At 49.0% G+C, this 20,551-nt stretch overlaps 1 protein-coding gene across 1 annotated transcript in view; it reads right to left on the bottom strand.

The window, feature by feature from the left end:
• Positions 1-1,891: 1,891 nt before the first annotated feature.
• Positions 1,892-20,551, bottom strand: part of LOC140111071 (uncharacterized) — a 56,821-nt gene continuing 38,161 nt past the window's right edge. The window contains exons 3-5 of the mRNA XM_072132318.1: positions 16,505-16,592; positions 3,508-3,634; positions 1,892-2,765 (exon numbers count right to left, since the gene is read on the bottom strand). Coding sequence (XP_071988419.1) covers positions 1,948-2,765; positions 3,508-3,634; positions 16,505-16,592 — 1,033 coding nt within the window. The 3' untranslated portion in view covers positions 1,892-1,947. The remainder of the gene's footprint in view (positions 2,766-3,507; positions 3,635-16,504; positions 16,593-20,551) is intronic.

The following is a 20,551-nucleotide window of genomic DNA, read 5'->3' as shown; positions in this document are numbered from 1 at the left end:
TTAGGAAAGTTGAATGTTGGGGGAATTAAAATTTATAAAAGTTCTGGGCCACCAACGAATTAGCCCTAAAAAGATCTACACTACTCTACATGAGAGGAACCTGCCCCCGGATCTACCTTATTAGGTGGTAGGTTTCCTTCAGTGTAGACCTGCTCATCTTTGTGGCACGGGTGGGGTGAGCGGCACATGCAGAACCACCGGGCCTATTCCTTGTGGCCCGCAGAATGCACACGGGGGCATGAAGCCTAGCACTAGCTGAATGGTTCAAGGTGCTAAAGGGTCCATGACACCGGCCTCTGACAATCTCCTCCACGTGTAGCTCAGGTTCACTGCAGCTCATTGGACTTTAGAAGCCGATATGTTATATCTTACCTGTTTCCTAAAAAATAGGGAATTCTAGGAAAGATCTAGAATAGATAAGAGCTCGGGGTCACTATATTGGACATATAGGAGTAACACAAGACCTGCCGGGATGATGAGGCGTTGACCGCTCCGCCCCCTTGTCTGGATTACCTGGGTGCTCTTGATTTTCAGGCTGTTATATAAGCCAATACTAGGAGCGCACCTTCCCTGGATCACTATTCTTAGTCACAATAGTAGACGTTAGACTCCCAAACCGGGATTCCTCCTCCTCCACCAGGCGGCACGGGGCTGAGGCTTGGGTGTAGGTGGTTCTTGTATATCTATGTTCCTTCATAATTACACCATCGCCCAAGAAACTCTGTGGGACATGGTTTCAGAACCTATAACTCTGCCCTTCACCTCGCGAGACGGGTTTATTTCACACATTTAATCTCCTCTGAATAACTCCGAAACAGCAACCACCTGTCACAGACCTCAGGGGGAAGATCTGACAAAAGAGACTGTATCCAACAGGGAATATCCACGGACCCTCTCCCCTTCTGCCCCCGCCCTGGGGGCTCTCTCCCCTCCTACCTCCGCTCTGGGGGCTCTGTCCCCTCCTGCACCTCGCCCCGGGGGCTCTCTCCCCTCCTGCACCTCGCCCGGGGGGCTCTCTCCCCTCCTGCACTTCGCCCTGGGGACCCTCTTCCCTCCTGCCCCCGCCCTGGGGGCTCTCTCCCCTCCTGCACCTCGCCCAGGGGGCTCTCTCCCCTCCTGCACCTCGCCCAGGGGGCTCTCTCCCCTCCTGCACCTCGCCCTGGGGGCTCTCTCCCCTCCTGCACCTCGCCCTGGGGGCTCTCTCCCCTCCTGCACCTCGCCCAGGGGGCTCTCTCCCCTCCTGCACCTCGCCCTGGGGACCCTCTTCCCTCCTGCCCCCGCCCTGGGGGCTCTCTCCCCTCCTGCACCTCGCCCAGGGGGCTCTCTCCCCTCCTGCACCTCGCCCTGGGGGCTCTCTCCCCTCCTGCACCTCGCCCTGGGGGCTCTCTCCCCTTCTGCACCTCGCCCTGGGGGCTCTCTCCCCTCCTGCACCTCGCCCTGGGGGCTCTCTCCCCTCCTGCACCTCGCCCTGGGGGCTCTCTCCCCTCCTGCACCTCGCCCTGGGGGCTCTCTCCCCTCCTGCACCTTGCCCTAGGACACCTCGGCGGTGGGATACGGTCTAGGACACCTCGGCGGTGGGATACGGTCTAGGACACCTCGGCGGTGGGATACGGTCTAGGACACCTCGGCGGTGGGATACGGTCTAGGACACCTCGGCGGTGGGATACGGTCTAGGACACCTCGGCGGTGGGATACGGTCTAGGACACCTCAGTTGCCAAAAGAGAAACAAAATTAAACAGTTTGCCATTTCTAGTTATGGATTATGACTGCAGTAACAATACACGTTGGAGCTGGGCGAGTGCTATACAGATGGTTATGAATTATTCAGAGATTCTCAACAATGTGACCTGGAGGTTCCCCAGCCGTGGACGTGCCCCAGGACAAGCTAAGTGAATGAGAAGCCATGTTTTATTGTGTTTAACATGTGATTGAGTTTTTATCCTTCCTCAGTCATACTGAAATCCGCAGGTGGATGAGATCAGCTGCTGGAGGAAGGCAGTGGAGAGCTGAAGGTTTTGGTGAAGCTTGGAGTAGGCGCCTTCTGTGTAGTTCACTTCTCTGTCCTCCATGGGGTGAAGCACCGGGACTCTGAAGACCTTCTGTAGTGGAGACACTGTCTCTCTCGCTGAGGCCTTGGTATGAGCGTGAGTCTTCTGATGGTGCTGAAGCCCAATGAGCTGTGTAAAGCTATGGTCACACTGTGGGCAGGAGAAATGCGGCTTTTCCTTCAAGGACTTAGTTGTGGAGTACGAGAGGCCAGTTTGTTTGTCTGTGTGGAGTAGAGTAGAGAGTGTCAGCTGAGGAGAATCCTGCTGATGCTGGTCACTGAGAAGATGTCTATAACATGAAGGACAAGTAAATGTACCCTCATCTATTTGAAGTCTCCCGCGATGGTTGAAGTCTGGAGTCCCTGTGAAGATTCTACTGCAGAAAGAACATTCATAGGAGCGTTCGGTGTAGAGAGACTCTTGTGTGGATATCTGCTGGTCAGCCAAGGTCCACCACCCCTCTCCTTCCTCCTCACACCAACCACTACCTGCCATGGTCTGTTCACTCCACTGCATTGTCCCCAGGGAGCGTAGCCTCTGATCCTCTGTCCATGGTAAGTGATAGCTGCTTGTAATGTGAGGATCGGGGAGCATGGCTTCACCCTGAAGGTCACCCTGCTCTTCTGGATGGATTTCACGCTCATATCTTTCCTTCATTGCTTCACTTTCCATGACCTTGAGTTCTTCCACCTTTATGACTTTGAAAAACTCTGATTCTGAAAAAGAGAGAGAAGGAAGAAGGTCAGGAATCCGCACTCCACCTACGGCTTATAGTGTCCATGCTGTGACCAGGAGTCTCCGGACTCCACCAGCAGATATCAAAACACTTGAATATGAGTTACTTTGTCCTATTTTCTGTGGCAAACTCTCGATAATACAACTCATGTCTGTACAAAGAAAGGTTGTAGAGAAACCCTGTGGTAAAAAGGTTCAATTCCCACATGGACAAAGAGCAGGACTCAACTGACAGATAAGAGGTGGACAATAGATGATGGAGGGACAGGAGCAGCAGCAGTACAGAAGTGGACAACTCGGTGGTAGGATACAGGGTGGCCTCCACTAATGACTAGACTTTATGAAGTCCACATTGGAAGCCTCTGTGATAATTGATGTATAGCGCATAATAATATTCTAGCATCACCTCAGCATCTGCTCAAGGAGCTACTGAGCAAGTAATCACCAACTTTCTTGAAAACCCTGAATTTTTTGGTTGTATTTTGTTTCGCTCATGGTTGACGTGTGATTGGTGATGACCATTGATGGCTGCCCTGACGTCAAACTGAACCATAACAACCAGTGTCATGGAGCTTCTGCCAAAGCAGGTAAAATCCCGGGATACATCCCAAGCTGTGAATGATGGAGACATCGACCTGCAACTGTACACATCACTGCTTCTTCATGGAGGTTTCCCATACTTCTCATCAAGAGCTGCTGAAGCGACTCCCTGAGACATCTCACCTATAGATGTGACCAGTTCCATGGTGTCCCTCATAACAGTCCTGTAGAGCTCTCTCTGCCACGCGTCCAGTCCCAGCCATTCTTCATCTGAGAAGGACAACGTCATGTCTTCAAACACATTAATGGCCTGAAAGACACAGAGGACACTATGTAACAGTCACCACCTGCTGCATGGTACACGATGGGAGTCCGGGAACACAGGATCTGTGGTTATCATATGGGGAGATCCTGCAGGGTGAGGGGACGGGGTGTGGGCTGGGATCAGCAATATTGGGTGTAGGTAATGGCTAATATACCAACCCCCAATATTCTGGTATGGAGATGGGTGAGGGGGAAGGGCCCAGACTGATCAAAGTCTTTGTACAGTTTTACATTTTGCATGTGATGTGTCTTCTGATGTCTATAAATGTATCTCATAACACAGTGTTCAGACTCTCACTTCACATCTTCACATCTTTTTAGTGAAGAATGGTGACAAAATTGGCCAACACTAGCTTTCTGTATCATCATGTAACAATGGAGCAGATGGTGGACTATATAAGACAGAAGAGACCTATGATGTGTGGTAGACCACGCATCGTATCTCAACTCAGTCTACTGGGTCTACCACACATCGTATCTCAGCTCAGTCTACTGGGTCTACCACACATCATATCTCAACTCAGTCTACTGGGTCTACCACACATCGTATCTCAACTCAGTCTACTGGGTCTACCACGCATCATATCTCAACTCAATCTACTGGGTCTACCACGCATCGTATCTCAACTTAGTCTACTGAATGTACCACACATCGTATCTCATCTCAATCTACTGGGTCTACCACACATCGTATCTCATCTCAATCTACTAAGTCTACCACACATCGTATCTCAACTCAATCTACTGAGTGTACCACACATCGTATCTCAACTCAATCTACTGGGTCTACCACACATCGTATCTCAACTCAGTCTACTGGGTCTACGACACATCGTATCTCAACTCAATCTACTGAGTCTACCACACATCGTATCTCAACTCAATCTACTGGGTCTACCACACATCGTATCTCAACTCATTCTACTGAGTGTACCACACATCGTATCTCAACTCATTCTACTGAGTGTACCACACATCGTATCTCAACTCAATCTACTGAGTCTACCACACATCGTATCTCAACTCAATCTACTGAGTCTACCACACATCGTATCTCAACTCAATCTACTGAGTCTACCACACATCGTATCTCAACTCAACCTACTGGGTCTACCACACATCGTATCTCAACTCATTCTACTGAGTCTACCACACATCGTATCTCAACTCATTCTACTGAGTGTACCACACATCGTATCTCAACTCATTCTACTGAGTCTACCACACATCGTATCTCAACTCAATCTACTGGGTCTACCACACATCGTATCTCAACTCATTCTACTGAGTGTACCACACATCGTATCTCAACTCAATCTACTGAGTGTACCACACATCGTATCTCAACTCAATCTACTGGGTCTACCACACATCGTATCTCAACTCAATCTACTGAGTCTACCACACATCGTATCTCAACTCAATCTACTGAGTCTACCACACATCGTATCTCAACTCATTCTTCTGAGTCTACCACACATCATATCTCAACTCAGTCTACTGAATGTACCACACATCATTGTTCTCTTCAGTATACCGAGTCTACAACACATGGTATCTCAACTCAATCTACTGAATCTACCACACATCGTATCTCCACTCAATCTACTGGGTCTACCACACATCGTATCTCAACTCAATCTACTGGGTCTACCACACATCGTATCTCAACTCAATCTACTGAGTCTACCACACATCGTATCTCAACTCAATCTACTGAGTCTACCACACATCGTATCTCAACTCATTCTACTGAGTATACCACACATCGTATCTCAACTCAATCTACTGAATGTACCACACATCGTATCTCAACTCAGTCTACTGAATGTACCACACATGGTATCTCAACTCAATCTACTGAGTCTACCACACATCGTATCTCAACTCAATCTACTGGGTCTACCACACATCGTATCTCAACTCAATCTACTGAGTGTACTACACATCGTATCTCAACTCATTCTACTGAGTGTACCACACATCGTATCTCAACTCAGTCTACTGAGTCTACCACACATTGTATCTCAACTCAATCTACTGAGTCTACCACACATCGTATCTCAACTCAATCTACTGAGTCTACCACACATCGTATCTCAACTCAATCTACTGGGTCTACCACACATCGTATCTCAACTCATTCTACTGAGTGTACCACACATCGTATCTCAACTCATTCTACTGAGTGTACCACACATCGTATCTCAACTCAATCTACTGAGTCTACCACACATCGTATCTCAACTCAATCTACTGAGTCTACCACACATCGTATCTCAACTCAATCTACTGAGTCTACCACACATCGTATCTCAACTCAATCTACTGAGTCTACCACACATCGTATCTCAACTCAATCTACTGAGTCTACCACACATCGTATCTCAACTCAATCTACTGAGTCTACTACACATCGTACCTCAGCTCATTCTTCTGAGTGTACCACACATCGTATCTCAACTCAATCTACTGGGTCTACCACACATCGTATCTCAACTCAATCTACTGGGTCTACCACACATCGTATCTCAACTCATTCTACTGAGTGTACCACACATCGTATCTCAACTCAATCTACTGGGTCTACCACACATCGTATCTCAACTCAGTCTACTGGGTCTACCACACATCGTATCTCAACTCAATCTACTGAGTGTACCACACATCGTATCTCAACTCAATCTACTGGGTCTACCACACATTGTATCTCAACTCAATCTACTGAGTGTACCACACATCGTATCTCAACTCAATCTACTGGGTCTACCACACATCGTATCTCAACTCATTCTTCTGAGTCTACCACACATCATATCTCAACTCAGTCTACTGAATGTACCACACATCATTGTTCTCTTCAGTATACCGAGTCTACAACACATGGTATCTCAACTCTATCTACTGAATCTACCACACATCGTATCTCCACTCAATCTACTGGGTCTACCACACATCGTATCTCAACTCAATCTACTGGGTCTAACACACATCGTATCTCAACTCAATCTACTGGGTCTAACACACATCGTATCTCAACTCATTCTACTGAGTGTACCACACTCGTATCTCAACTCAATCTACTGGGTCTACCACACATCGTATCTCAACTCAATCTACTGAGTCTACCACACATCGTATCTCAACTCATTCTACTGAGTGTACCACACATCGTATCTCAACTCAATCTACTGAATGTACCACACATCGTATCTCAACTCAGTCTACTGAATGTACCACACATGGTATCTCAACTCAATCTACTGAGTCTACCACACATCGTATCTCAACTCAATCTACTGGGTCTACCACACATCGTATCTCAACTCAATCTACTGAGTCTACTACACATCGTATCTCAACTCATTCTACTGAGTGTACCACACATCGTATCTCAACTCAGTCTACTGAGTCTACCACACATCGTATCTCAACTCAATCTACTGGGTCTACCACACATCGTATCTCAACTCAATCTACTGAGTCTACTACACATCGTATCTCAACTCAGTCTACTGAGTCTACCACACATCGTATCTCAACTCAGTCTACTGAGTCTACCACACATCGTATCTCAACTCAATCTACTGAGTCTACCACACATCGTATCTCAACTCAGTCTACTGAGTCTACTACACATCGTACCTCAACTCATTCTTCTGAGTCTACCACACATCGTATCTCAACTCAGTCTACTGAGTCTACCACACATCGTATCTCAACTCAATCTACTGAGTCTACCACACATCATTGTTCTCTTCAGTGTACCGAGTCTACCACACATGGTATCTCAACTCAATCTACTGAATCTACCACACATCGTATCTCAACTCAATCTACTGAGTGTACCACACATCGTATCTCAACTCAATCTACTGGGTCTACCACACATCGTATCTCAACTCAATCTACCGAATGTAGCAGACATCGTATCTCAACTCAATCTACTGAATGTACCACACATCGTATCTCAACTCAATCTACTGAGTCTACCACACATCGTATCTCAACTCAATCTACTGGGTCTACCACACATCGTATCTCAACTCAATCTACTGAGTGTACCACACATCGTATCTCAACTCAATCTACTGGGTCTACCACACATCGTATCTCAACTCAATCTACTGGGTCTACCACACATCGTATCTCAACTCATTCTTCTGAGTCTACCACACATCGTATCTCAACTCAGTCTACTGAATGTACCACACATCGTATCTCAACTCAATCTACTGGGTCTACCACACATCGTATCTCAACTCAATCTACTGGGTCTACCACACATTGTATCTCAACTCAGTCTACTGAATGTACCACACATCGTATCTCAACTCAATCTACTGGGTCTACCACACATCGTATCTCAACTCAGTCTACTGAATGTACCACACATCGCATCTCAACTCAATCTACTGGGTCTACCACACATCGTATATCAACTCAATCTACTGGGTCTACCACACATCATATCTCAATGCGACAGAAATGGGGGTGTGTGGCAATTGGGAAACCGGACGGATTTGGAAAAACTGCAGAATTTCTTTGATCAAATGTGGCGAGGTCTGTGGTGGATTGTGATGAGCTTTGAGGGTCTGTGGTGGATTGTGATGAGCTCTGAGGGTCTGTGGTGGATTGTGATGAGCTTTGAGGGTCTGTGGTGGATTGTGATGAGCTCTGAGGGTCTGTGGTGGATTGTGACAAGCTTTTAGGGTCTGTGGTGGATTGTGATGAGCTCTGTGGGTCTGTGGTGGATTGTGATGAGCTCTGAGGGTCTGTGGTGGATTGTGATGAGCTCTGAGGGTCTGTGATGGATTGTGATGAGCTTTTAGGGTCTGTGGTGGATTGTGATGAGCTTTTAGGGTCTGTGGTAGATTGTGATGAGATTTGAGGGTCTGTGGTGGATTGTGATGAGCTTTGAGGGTCTGTGGTGGATTGTGATGAGCTTTAAGGGTCTGTGGTGGATTGTGATGAGGTCTGAGGGTCTGTGGTGGATTGTGATGAGCTTTGAGGGTCTGTGGTGGATTGTGATGAGCTTTGAGGGTCTGTGGTGGATTGTGATGAGCTTTCAGGGTCTGAGGTGGATTGTGATGAGCTTTGAGGGTCTGTGGTGGATTGTGATGAGCTTTCAGGGTCTGAGGTAGATTGTGATGAGCGTTGAGGGTCTGTGTTGGATTGTGATGAGCTTTCAGGGTCTGTGGTGGATTGTGATGAGCTCTGAGGGTCTGTGGTGGATTGTGATGAGGTCTGAGGGTCTGAGGTAGATTGTGATGAGCGTTGAGGGTCTGTGGTGGATTGTGATGAGCTTTGAGGGTCTGTGGTGGATTAAGATGAGCTTTCAGGGTCTGTGGTGGATTGTGATGAGCTTTGAGGGTCTGTGGTGGATTGTGATGAGCTCTGAGGGTCTGTGGTGGATTGTGATGAGCTTTGAGGGTCTGTGGTGGATTGTGATGAGCTCTGAGGGTCTGTGGTACATTGTGATGAGCTTTGAGGGTCTGTGGTGGATTGTGATGAGCTTTGAGGGTCTGTGGTGGATTGTGATGAGCGCTGAGGGTCTGTGGTGGATTATGATGAGCTTTGAGGGTCTGTGGTGGATTAAGATGAGCTTTCAGGGTCTGTGGTGGATTGTGATGAGCTTTCAGGGTCTGAGGTAGATTGTGATGAGCGTTGAGGGTCTGTGGTGGATTGTGATGAGCGCTGAGGGTCTGTGATGGATTGTGATGAGCTTTGAGGGTCTGTGGTGGATTAAGATGAGCTTTCAGGGTCTGTGGTGGATTGTGATGAGCTTTCAGGTTCTGTGGTGGATTGTGATGAGCTTTGAGGGTCTGTGGTGGATTGTGATGAGGTCTGAGGGTCTGTGGTGGATTGTGAAGAGCTCTGAGGGTCTGTGGTGGATTGTGATGAGCTCTGAGGGTCTGTGGTAGATTGTGATGAGCTCTGAGGGTCTGTGGTGGATTGCGATGAGCGCTGAGGGTCTGTGGTGGATTGTGATGAGCTTTGAGGGTCTGTGGTGGATTAAGATGAGCTTTCTGGGTCTGTGGTGGATTGTGATGAGCTTTCAGGGTCTGAGGTAGATTGTGATGAGCGTTGAGGGTCTGTGGTGGATTGTGATGAGCGCTGAGGGTCTGTGATGGATTGTGATGAGCTTTGAGGGTCTGTGGTGGATTAAGATGAGCTTTCAGGGTCTGTGGTGGATTGTGATGAGCTTTCAGGGTCTGTGGTGGATTGTGATGAGCTTTGAGGGTCTGTGGTGGATTGTGATGAGCTTTGAGGGTCTGAGGTGGATTGTGATGAGCTTTCAGGGTCTGTGGTGGATTGTGATGAGCTTTGAGGGTCTGTGGTGGATTGTGATGAGCTTTCAGGGTCTGTGGTGGATTGTGATGAGCTTTCAGGGTCTGTGGTGGATTGTGATGAGCTTTCAGGGTCTGAGGTGGATTGTGATGAGCTTTGAGGGTCTGTGGTGGATTGTGATGAGCTTTGAGGGTCTGTGGTGGATTGTGATGAGCTCTGAGGGTCTGTGGTGGATTGTGATGAGCTCTGAGGGTCTGTGGTAAATTGTGATGAGCTTTCAGGGTCTGAGGTGGATTGTCATGAGCTTTGAGGGTCTGTGGTGGATTGTGATAAGCTCTGAGGGTCTGTGGTGGATTGTGATGAGCTCTGAGGGTCTGTGGTGGATTGTGATGAGCTCTGAGGGTCTGAGGTGGATTGTGATGAGCTTTGAGGGTCTGTGGTGGATTGTGATGAGCTTTGAGGGTCTGTGGTGGATTGTGATGAGCTCTGAGGGTCTGTGGTGGATTGTGATGTGCTCTGAAGGTCTTTGGTGGATTGTGATGAGCTCTGAGGGTCTGTGGTGGATTGTGATGAGCTTTGAGGGTCTGTGGTGGATTGTGATGAGCTATAAGGGGCTGTGGTGGATTGTGATGAGCTCTGAGGGTCTGAGGTGGATTGCGATGAGCTCTGAGGGTCTGTGGTGGATTGTGATGAGCTTTGAGGGTCTGTGGTGGATTGTGATGAGCTTTGAGGGTCTGTGGTGGATTGTGATGAGCTTTGAGGGTCTGTGATGGATTGTGATGAGCTTTGAGGGTCTGTGGTGGATTGTGATGAGCTTTCAGGGTCTGTGGTGGATTGTGATGAGCTTTCAGGGTCTGTGGTGGATTGTGATGAGCTTTCAGGGTCTGAGGTGGATTGTGATGAGCTTTGAGGGTCTGTGGTGGATTGTGATGAGCTTTGAGGGTCTGTGGTGGATTGTGATGAGCTCTGAGGGTCTGTGGTGGATTGTGATGAGCTCTGAGGGTCTGTGGTAAATTGTGATGAGCTTTCAGGGTCTGAGGTGGATTGTCATGAGCTTTGAGGGTCTGTGGTGGATTGTGATAAGCTCTGAGGGTCTGTGGTGGATTGTGATGAGCTCTGAGGGTCTGTGGTGGATTGTGATGAGCTCTGAGGGTCTGAGGTGGATTGTGATGAGCTTTGAGGGTCTGTGGTGGATTGTGATGAGCTTTGAGGGTCTGTGGTGGATTGTGATGAGCTCTGAGGGTCTGTGGTGGATTGTGATGTGCTCTGAAGGTCTTTGGTGGATTGTGATGAGCTCTGAGGGTCTGTGGTGGATTGTGATGAGCTTTGAGGGTCTGTGGTGGATTGTGATGAGCTATAAGGGGCTGTGGTGGATTGTGATGAGCTCTGAGGGTCTGAGGTGGATTGCGATGAGCTCTGAGGGTCTGTGGTGGATTGTGATGAGCTTTGAGGGTCTGTGGTGGATTGTGATGAGCTTTGAGGGTCTGTGGTGGATTGTGATGAGCTTTGAGGGTCTGTGATGGATTGTGATGAGCTTTGAGGGTCTGTGATGGATTGTGATGAGCTTTGAGGGTCTGTGGTGGATTGTGATGTGCTCTGAGGGTCTGTGGTGGATTGTGATGAGCTTTGAGGGTCTGTGGTGGATTGTGATGAGCTCTGAGGGCCTGTGGTGGATTGCGATGAGCTTTGAGGGTCTGTAATGAATTGTGATGAGCTCTGTGGGTCTGTGGTGGATTGTGATGTGCTCTGAGGGTCTGTGGTGGATTGTGATTAGCTTTGAGGGTCTGTGGTGGATTGTGGTGAGCTTTGAGGGTCTGTGTTGGATTGTGATGAGCTCTGAGGGTCTGTGGAGAATTGTCATGAGCTTTGAGGGTCTGTGGTGGATTGTGATAAGCTCTGAGGGTCTGTGGTGGATTGTGATGAGCTCTGAGGGTCTGTGGTGGATTGTGATGAGCTCTGAGGGTCTGAGGTGGATTGTTATGAGCTTTGAGGGTCTGTGGTGGATTGTGATGAGCTTTGAGGGTCCGTGGTGGATTGTGATGAGGTCTGAGGGTCTGTGGTGGATTGTGATGAGCTCTGAGGGTCTGTGGTGGATTGTGATGAGCTTTGAGGGTCTGTGGTGGATTGTGTTGAGGTCTGAGGGTCTGTGGTGGATTGTGATGAGCTTTGAGGGTCTGTGGTGGATTGTGATGAGGTCTGAGGGTCTGTGGTGGATTGTGATGAGCGTTGAGGGCCTGTGGTGGATTGCGATGAGCTTTGAGGGTCTGTAATGAATTGTGATGCGCTCTGTGGGTCTGTGGTGGATTGTGATGTGCTCTGAGGGTCTGTGGTGGATTGTGATGAGCTTTGAGGGTCTGTGGTGGATTGTGGTGAGCTTTGAGGGTCTGTGTTGGATTGTGTTGAGCTCTGAGGGTCTGTGGTGAATTGTCATGAGCTTTGAGGGTCTGTGGTGGATTGTGATGTGCTCTGAAGGTCTGTGGTGGATTGTGATGAGCTCTGAGGGTCTGTGGTGGATTGTGATGAGCTTTGAGGGTCTGTGGTGGATTGTGATGAGCTATAAGGGGCTGTGGTGGATTGTGATGAGCTCTGAGGGTCTGAGGTGGATTGCGATGAGCTCTGAGGGTCTGTGGTGGATTGTGATGAGCTTTGAGGGTCTGTGGTGGATTGTGATGAGCTTTGAGGGTCTGTGGTGGATTGTGATGAGCTTTGAGGGTCTGTGATGGATTGTGATGAGCTTTGAGGGTCTGTGATGGATTGTGATGAGCTTTGAGGGTCTGTGGTGGATTGTGATGTGCTCTGAGGGTCTGTGGTGGATTGTGATGAGCTTTGAGGGTCTGTGGTGGATTGTGATGAGCTCTGAGGGCCTGTGGTGGATTGCGATGAGCTTTGAGGGTCTGTAATGAATTGTGATGAGCTCTGTGGGTCTGTGGTGGATTGTGATGTGCTCTGAGGGTCTGTGGTGGATTGTGATGAGCTTTGAGGGTCTGTGGTGGATTGTGGTGAGCTTTGAGGGTCTGTGTTGGATTGTGATGAGCTCTGAGGGTCTGTGGTGAATTGTCATGAGCTTTGAGGGTCTGTGGTGGATTGTGATAAGCTCTGAGGGTCTGTGGTGGATTGTGATGAGCTCTGAGGGTCTGTGTTGGATTGTGTTGAGCTCTGAGGGTCTGTGGTGAATTGTCATGAGCTTTGAGGGTCTGTGGTGGATTGTGATAAGCTCTGAGGGTCTGTGGTGGATTGTGATGAGCTCTGAGGGTCTGTGGTGGATTGTGATGAGCTCTGAGGGTCTGAGGTGGATTGTGATGAGCTTTGAGGGTCTGTGGTGGATTGTGATGAGCTTTGAGGGTCTGTGGTGGATTGTGATGAGCTCTGAGGGTCTGTGGTGGATTGTGATGTGCTCTGAAGGTCTTTGGTGGATTGTGATGAGCTCTGAGGGTCTGTGGTGGATTGTGATGAGCTTTGAGGGTCTGTGGTGGATTGTGATGAGCTATAAGGGGCTGTGGTGGATTGTGATGAGCTCTGAGGGTCTGAGGTGGATTGCGATGAGCTCTGAGGGTCTGTGGTGGATTGTGATGAGCTTTGAGGGTCTGTGGTGGATTGTGATGAGCTTTGAGGGTCTGTGGTGGATTGTGATGAGCTTTGAGGGTCTGTGATGGATTGTGATGAGCTTTGAGGGTCTGTGATGGATTGTGATGAGCTTTGAGGGTCTGTGGTGGATTGTGGTGTGCTCTGAGGGTCTGTGGTGGATTGTGATGAGCTTTGAGGGTCTGTGGTGGATTGTGATGAGCTCTGAGGGCCTGTGGTGGATTGCGATGAGCTTTGAGGGTCTGTAATGAATTGTGATGAGCTCTGTGGGTCTGTGGTGGATTGTGATGTGCTCTGAGGGTCTGTGGTGGATTGTGATTAGCTTTGAGGGTCTGTGGTGGATTGTGGTGAGCTTTGAGGGTCTGTGTTGGATTGTGATGAGCTCTGAGGGTCTGTGGTGAATTGTCATGAGCTTTGAGGGTCTGTGGTGGATTGTGATAAGCTCTGAGGGTCTGTGGTGGATTGTGATGAGCTCTGAGGGTCTGTGGTGGATTGTGATGAGCTCTGAGGGTCTGAGGTGGATTGTTATGAGCTTTGAGGGTCTGTGGTGGATTGTGATGAGCTTTGAGGGTCCGTGGTGGATTGTGATGAGGTCTGAGGGTCTGTGGTGGATTGTGATGAGCTCTGAGGGTCTGTGGTGGATTGTGATGAGCTTTGAGGGTCTGTGGTGGATTGTGTTGAGGTCTGAGGGTCTGTGGTGGATTGTGATGAGCTTTGAGGGTCTGTGGTGGATTGTGATGAGGTCTGAGGGTCTGTGGTGGATTGTGATGAGCGTTGAGGGCCTGTGGTGGATTGCGATGAGCTTTGAGGGTCTGTAATGAATTGTGATGCGCTCTGTGGGTCTGTGGTGGATTGTGATGTGCTCTGAGGGTCTGTGGTGGATTGTGATGAGCTTTGAGGGTCTGTGGTGGATTGTGGTGAGCTTTGAGGGTCTGTGTTGGATTGTGTTGAGCTCTGAGGGTCTGTGGTGAATTGTCATGAGCTTTGAGGGTCTGTGGTGGATTGTGATGTGCTCTGAAGGTCTGTGGTGGATTGTGATGAGCTCTGAGGGTCTGTGGTGGATTGTGATGAGCTTTGAGGGTCTGTGGTGGATTGTGATGAGCTATAAGGGGCTGTGGTGGATTGTGATGAGCTCTGAGGGTCTGAGGTGGATTGCGATGAGCTCTGAGGGTCTGTGGTGGATTGTGATGAGCTTTGAGGGTCTGTGGTGGATTGTGATGAGCTTTGAGGGTCTGTGGTGGATTGTGATGAGCTTTGAGGGTCTGTGATGGATTGTGATGAGCTTTGAGGGTCTGTGATGGATTGTGATGAGCTTTGAGGGTCTGTGGTGGATTGTGATGTGCTCTGAGGGTCTGTGGTGGATTGTGATGAGCTTTGAGGGTCTGTGGTGGATTGTGATGAGCTCTGAGGGTCTGTGGTGGATTGTGATGAGCTTTGAGGGTCTGTGGTGGATTGTGATGAGGTCTGAGGGTCTGTGGTGGATTGTGATGAGCTTTGAGGGTCTGTGGTGGATTGTGATGAGCTCTGAGGGCCTGTGGTGGATTGCGATGAGCTTTGAGGGTCTGTAATGAATTGTGATGAGCTCTGTGGGTCTGTGGTGGATTGTGATGTGCTCTGAGGGTCTGTGGTGGATTGTGATGAGCTTTGAGGGTCTGTGGTGGATTGTGGTGAGCTTTGAGGGTCTGTGTTGGATTGTGATGAGCTCTGAGGGTCTGTGGTGAATTGTCATGAGCTTTGAGGGTCTGTGGTGGATTGTGATAAGCTCTGAGGGTCTGTGGTGGATTGTGATGAGCTCTGAGGGTCTGTGGTGGATTGTGATGAGCTCTGAGGGTCTGAGGTGGATTGTTATGAGCTTTGAGGGTCTGTGGTGGATTGTGATGAGCTTTGAGGGTCCGTGGTGGATTGTGATGAGGTCTGAGGGTCTGTGGTGGATTGTGATGAGCTCTGAGGGTCTGTGGTGGATTGTGATGAGCTTTGAGGGTCTGTGGTGGATTGTGATGAGGTCTGAGGGTCTGTGGTGGATTGTGATGAGCTTTGAGGGTCTGTGGTGGATTGTGATGAGGTCTGAGGGTCTGTGGTGGATTGTGATCAGCTTTGAGGGTCTGTAATGAATTGTGATGCGCTCTGTGGGTCTGTGGTGGATTGTGATGAGCTTTGAGGGTCTGTGGTGGATTGTGGTGAGCTTTGAGGGTCTGTGTTGGATTGTGTTGAGCTCTGAGGGTCTGTGGTGAATTGTCATGAGCTTTGAGGGTCTGTGGTGGATTGTGATAAGCTCTGAGGGTCTGTGGTGGATTGTGATGAGCTCTGAGGGTCTGTGGTGGATTGTGATGAGCTCTGAGGGTCTGAGGTGGATTGTGATGAGCTTTGAGGGTCTGTGGTGGATTGTGATGAGCTTTGAGGGTCTGTGGTGGATTGTGATGAGCTCTGAGGGTCTGTGGTGGATTGTGATGTGCTCTGAAGGTCTGTGGTGGATTGTGATGAGCTCTGAGGGTCTGAGGTGGATTGTGATGAGCTTTGAGGGTCTGTGGTGGATTGTGATGAGGTCTGAGGGTCTGTGGTGGATTGTGATGAGCTCTGAGGGTCTGTGGTGGATTGTGATGAGCTTTCAGGGTCTGAGGTAGATTGTGATGAGCGTTGAGGGTCTGTGGTGGATTGTGATGAGCGCTGAGGGTCTGTGGTGGATTGTGATGAGCTTTCAGGGTCTGTGGTGGATTGTGAAGAGCTTTCAGCGTCTGAGGTGGATTGTGATGAGCTTTGAGGGTCTGTGGTGGATTTTCTCTGTGTCACCTAACCTGAGGATGACCTGGGTGATGGTTAGAATATCCAACCTTGTATCCGTGGATCAGACATGTTGGAGAGAGTTTGCACAAATTATCTTCTGTGGTGGCAGCTGGATAGCCTCATTGTTACTAGGATATAAATATTTTGTTCTATCTTTGTTGCTAGAAGACCATTATCTCAGGCATATTAGTTGCTAGGATACCTGGTTTCCAGGGCGCTGGTAGTATAGCAGCCGCCACTCTGCTGCTGTTGCTAGGAAACCGTGTGCTGGACTGAGGCGCCGGTCACTTCTATAAGGTATAAAGCATCCAGTGCGATGTCCTCAATGCTGAGAATGGGCCTGCACCTGGCTAAACCTATCTACCCCCCAGAACATACACCTGCACTACAATAACCTACTACACTCCTCACCACATCCTGTACTCATACCCTGCAGTACCTGACCAATCTCATATCAAACATCCTTTACTCACACCCTGCAGAACCTCACCCATCTCTCATCCTGTACTCACACCCTACTGTACCTGACCCATCTCATATCTCACATCCTTTACTCACACCCTGCAGTACCTCACCCATCTCACACCCTGTAGTACCTGACCAATCTCATATCACACATCCTGTACTCACACCCTGCAGAACCTCACCCATCTCACATCCTGTACTCACACCCTGTAGTACCTGACCCATCTCATATCACACATCCTGTACTCACACCCTGTAGTACCTGACCCATCTCATATCTCACATCCTTTACTCACACCCTGCAGTACCTGACCCATCTCACATCCTGTACTCAAACCCTGCAGTAACTGACCCATCTCATATCACACATCCTGTACTCACATCCTGCAGTACCTGACCCATCTCACATTTCACATCCTGTAATCACACCCTGCAGTACCTGACCCATCTCACATCCTGTACTCACACCCTGCTGTACCTGACCCATCTCACTTCATGTACTCACACCCTGCTGTACCTGACCCATCTCTTATCACACATCCTGTACTCACACCCTGCAGTACCTGACCCATCTCATATCTCACATCCTGTACTCACACCCTGCTGTACCTGACCCATCTCACTTCATGTACTCACACCCTGCTGTACCTGACCCATCTCATATCACACATCCTGTACTCACACCCTGCTGTACCTGACCCATCTCATATTACACATCCTGTACTCACACCCTGCAGTACCTGACCCATCTCATATCTCACATCCTGTACTCACACCCTGCTGTACCTGACTCATCTCACATCCTGTACTAACACCCTGCTGTACCTGACCCATCTCACTTCATGTACTCATACCCTGCTGTACCTGACCCATCTAAAATCCTGTAATCACACCCTGCAGTACCTGACCCATCTCATATCACACATCCTGTACTCACACCCTGCAGTACCTGACTCATCTCATATCACACATCCTGTACTCACACCCTGCAGTACCTGACCCATCTAAAATCCTGTAATCACACCTTGCAGTACCTGACCCATCTCATATCACACATCCTGAACTCACACCCTGCAGTGCCTGACCCATCTCACATCCTGTAATCACACCCTGCAGTACCTGACCCATTTCATATCACACAACCTGTAATCACACCCTCTGTACTTGGCCCATCTCACATTCTGTACTCACACACTGCAGTACCTGACCCATCTCATGTCACACATCCTGTACTCACACCCTGCAGTACCTGACCCATCTCATATCACACATCCTGTACTCACACCCTGCAGTACCTGACCCATCTCATGTCACACATCCTGTACTCACACCCTGCAGTACCTGACCCATCTCATATCACACATCCTGTACTCACACCCTGCAGTACCTGACCCATCTCATATCACACATCCTGTACTCACACCCTGCAGTACCTGACCCATCTCATATCACACATCCTGAACTCACACCCTGCAGTACCTGACCCATCTCACATCCTGTAATCTCACCCTGCAGTAACTGACCCATCTCATATCACACATCCTGTGCTCACACCCTGCAGTACCTGACCCATCTCATATCACACATCCTGTAATCACACCCTGCAGTACCTGACCCATCTCATATCACACATCCTGTACTACCACTCTGCAGTACCTGACCCATCTCACATATCACATCCTGTACTCACACCCTGCAGTACCTGACCCATCTCATATCACACAACCTGTAATCACACCCTGCAGTACCTGACCTATCTCATATCGCACAACCTGTACTCACACCCTGCTGTATCTGACCCATCTCATATCACACATCCTGTAATCACACCCTGCAGTACCTGACCCATCTCATATCACACATCCTGTACTACCACTCTGCAGTACCTGACCAATCTCACATATCACATCCTGTACTCACACCCTGTGGTACCTGACCCATCGCATATCACACGTCCTGTACTCACATCCTGCAGTACCTGTCCCATCTCATATCACACATCCTGTAATCACACCCTGCAGTACCTCACCCATCTCACATCCTGTACTCACACACTGCAGTACCTGACCCATCGCATATCACACATCCTGTGCTCACACCCTGCAGTACCTGAGCAATCTCATATCACTCACCCTGTAATCACACCCTGCAGTACCTCACCCATCTCACATCCTGTACTCACACCCTGCTGTACCTTACCCATCTCATATCTCACATCCATTACTCACACCCTGCAGTACCTGATCCATCTCACATATCACATCCTGTACTCACACCCTGCTGTACCTGACCCATCTCACTTCATGTACTCACACCCTGCAGTACCTGACCCATCTCATAACACACATCCATTACTCACACCCTGCAGTACCTGATCCATATCACATATCACATCCTGTACTCACACCCTGCTGTACCTGACCCATCTCACTTCATGTACTCACACCCTGCAGTACCTGACCCATCTCATATCACACATCCTGTACTCACACCCTGCAGTACCTGACCCATCTCATATCACACATCCTGTACTCACACCCTGCTGTACCTGACCCATCTCACGTATCACACATCCTGTAATCACACCCTGCAGTACCTGACCCATCTCACATATCACATCCTGTACTCATACCCTGCAGTACCTGACCCATCTCATATCACACATCCTTTACTCACACCCTGCAGTACCTGACACATCTCATATCACACATCCTGTACTCACACCCTGAAGTACCTGACCCATCTCATATCACACAGCCTGTACTCACACCCCACTGTACCTGACCCATCTCACATCCTGTACTCACACCCTGCAGCACCTGACCCATCTCATATCACACATCCTTTACTCACACCCTGCAGTACCTGACCCATCTCATATCACACATCCTGTACTCACACCCTGAAGTACCTGACCCATCTCATATCACACAGCCTGTACTCACACCCCACTGTACCTGACCCATCTCACATCCTGTACTCACACCCTGCAGCACCTGACACATCTCATATCACACATCCTGTACTCACACCCTGAAGTACCTGACCCATCTTATATCACACATCCTGTAATCACACCCTGCAGTACCTGACCCATCTCATATCACACAGCCTGTACTCACACCCCACTGTACCTGACCCATCTCACATCCTGTACTCACACCCTGCAGTACCTGACCCATCTCATATCACACATCCTGTAATCACACCCTTCTGTACCTGACCCATCTCACATATCACATCCTGTACTCACACCCTGCAGTACCTGACCCATCTCATCTCACATCCTGTACTCACACCCTGCTGTACCTTACCCATCTCATATCTCACATCCATTACTCACACCCTGCAGTACCTGATCCATCTCACATATCACATCCTGTACTCACACCCTGCTGTACCTGACCCATCTCACTTCATGTACTCACACCCTGCAGTACCTGATCCATCTCACATATCACATCCTGTACTCAGACCCTGCAGTACCTGACCCATCTCAGATATCACATCCTGTACTCACACCCTGCAGTACCTGACCCATCTCATATCACACATCCTGTACTCACACCCTGCAGTACCTGACCCATCTCATATCACATATCCTGTACTCACACCCTGCTTTACCTGACCCATCTCACGTATCACATATCCTGCAATCACACCCTGCAGTACCTGACCCATCTCACATATCACATCCTGTACTCAAACCCTGCAGTACCTGACCCATCTCATATCACACATCCTGTACTCACACCCTGCTGTACCTGACCCATCTCACGTGTCA

This window comes from Engystomops pustulosus, unplaced genomic scaffold (genome assembly GCF_040894005.1).
Source record: "Engystomops pustulosus unplaced genomic scaffold, aEngPut4.maternal MAT_SCAFFOLD_376, whole genome shotgun sequence".
NCBI classification, from domain to species: domain Eukaryota; kingdom Metazoa; phylum Chordata; class Amphibia; order Anura; family Leptodactylidae; genus Engystomops; species Engystomops pustulosus.
The sequence above is the reverse complement of the archived record's forward strand: the minus strand, read 5'-3'. Positions and strand labels throughout refer to the sequence as shown.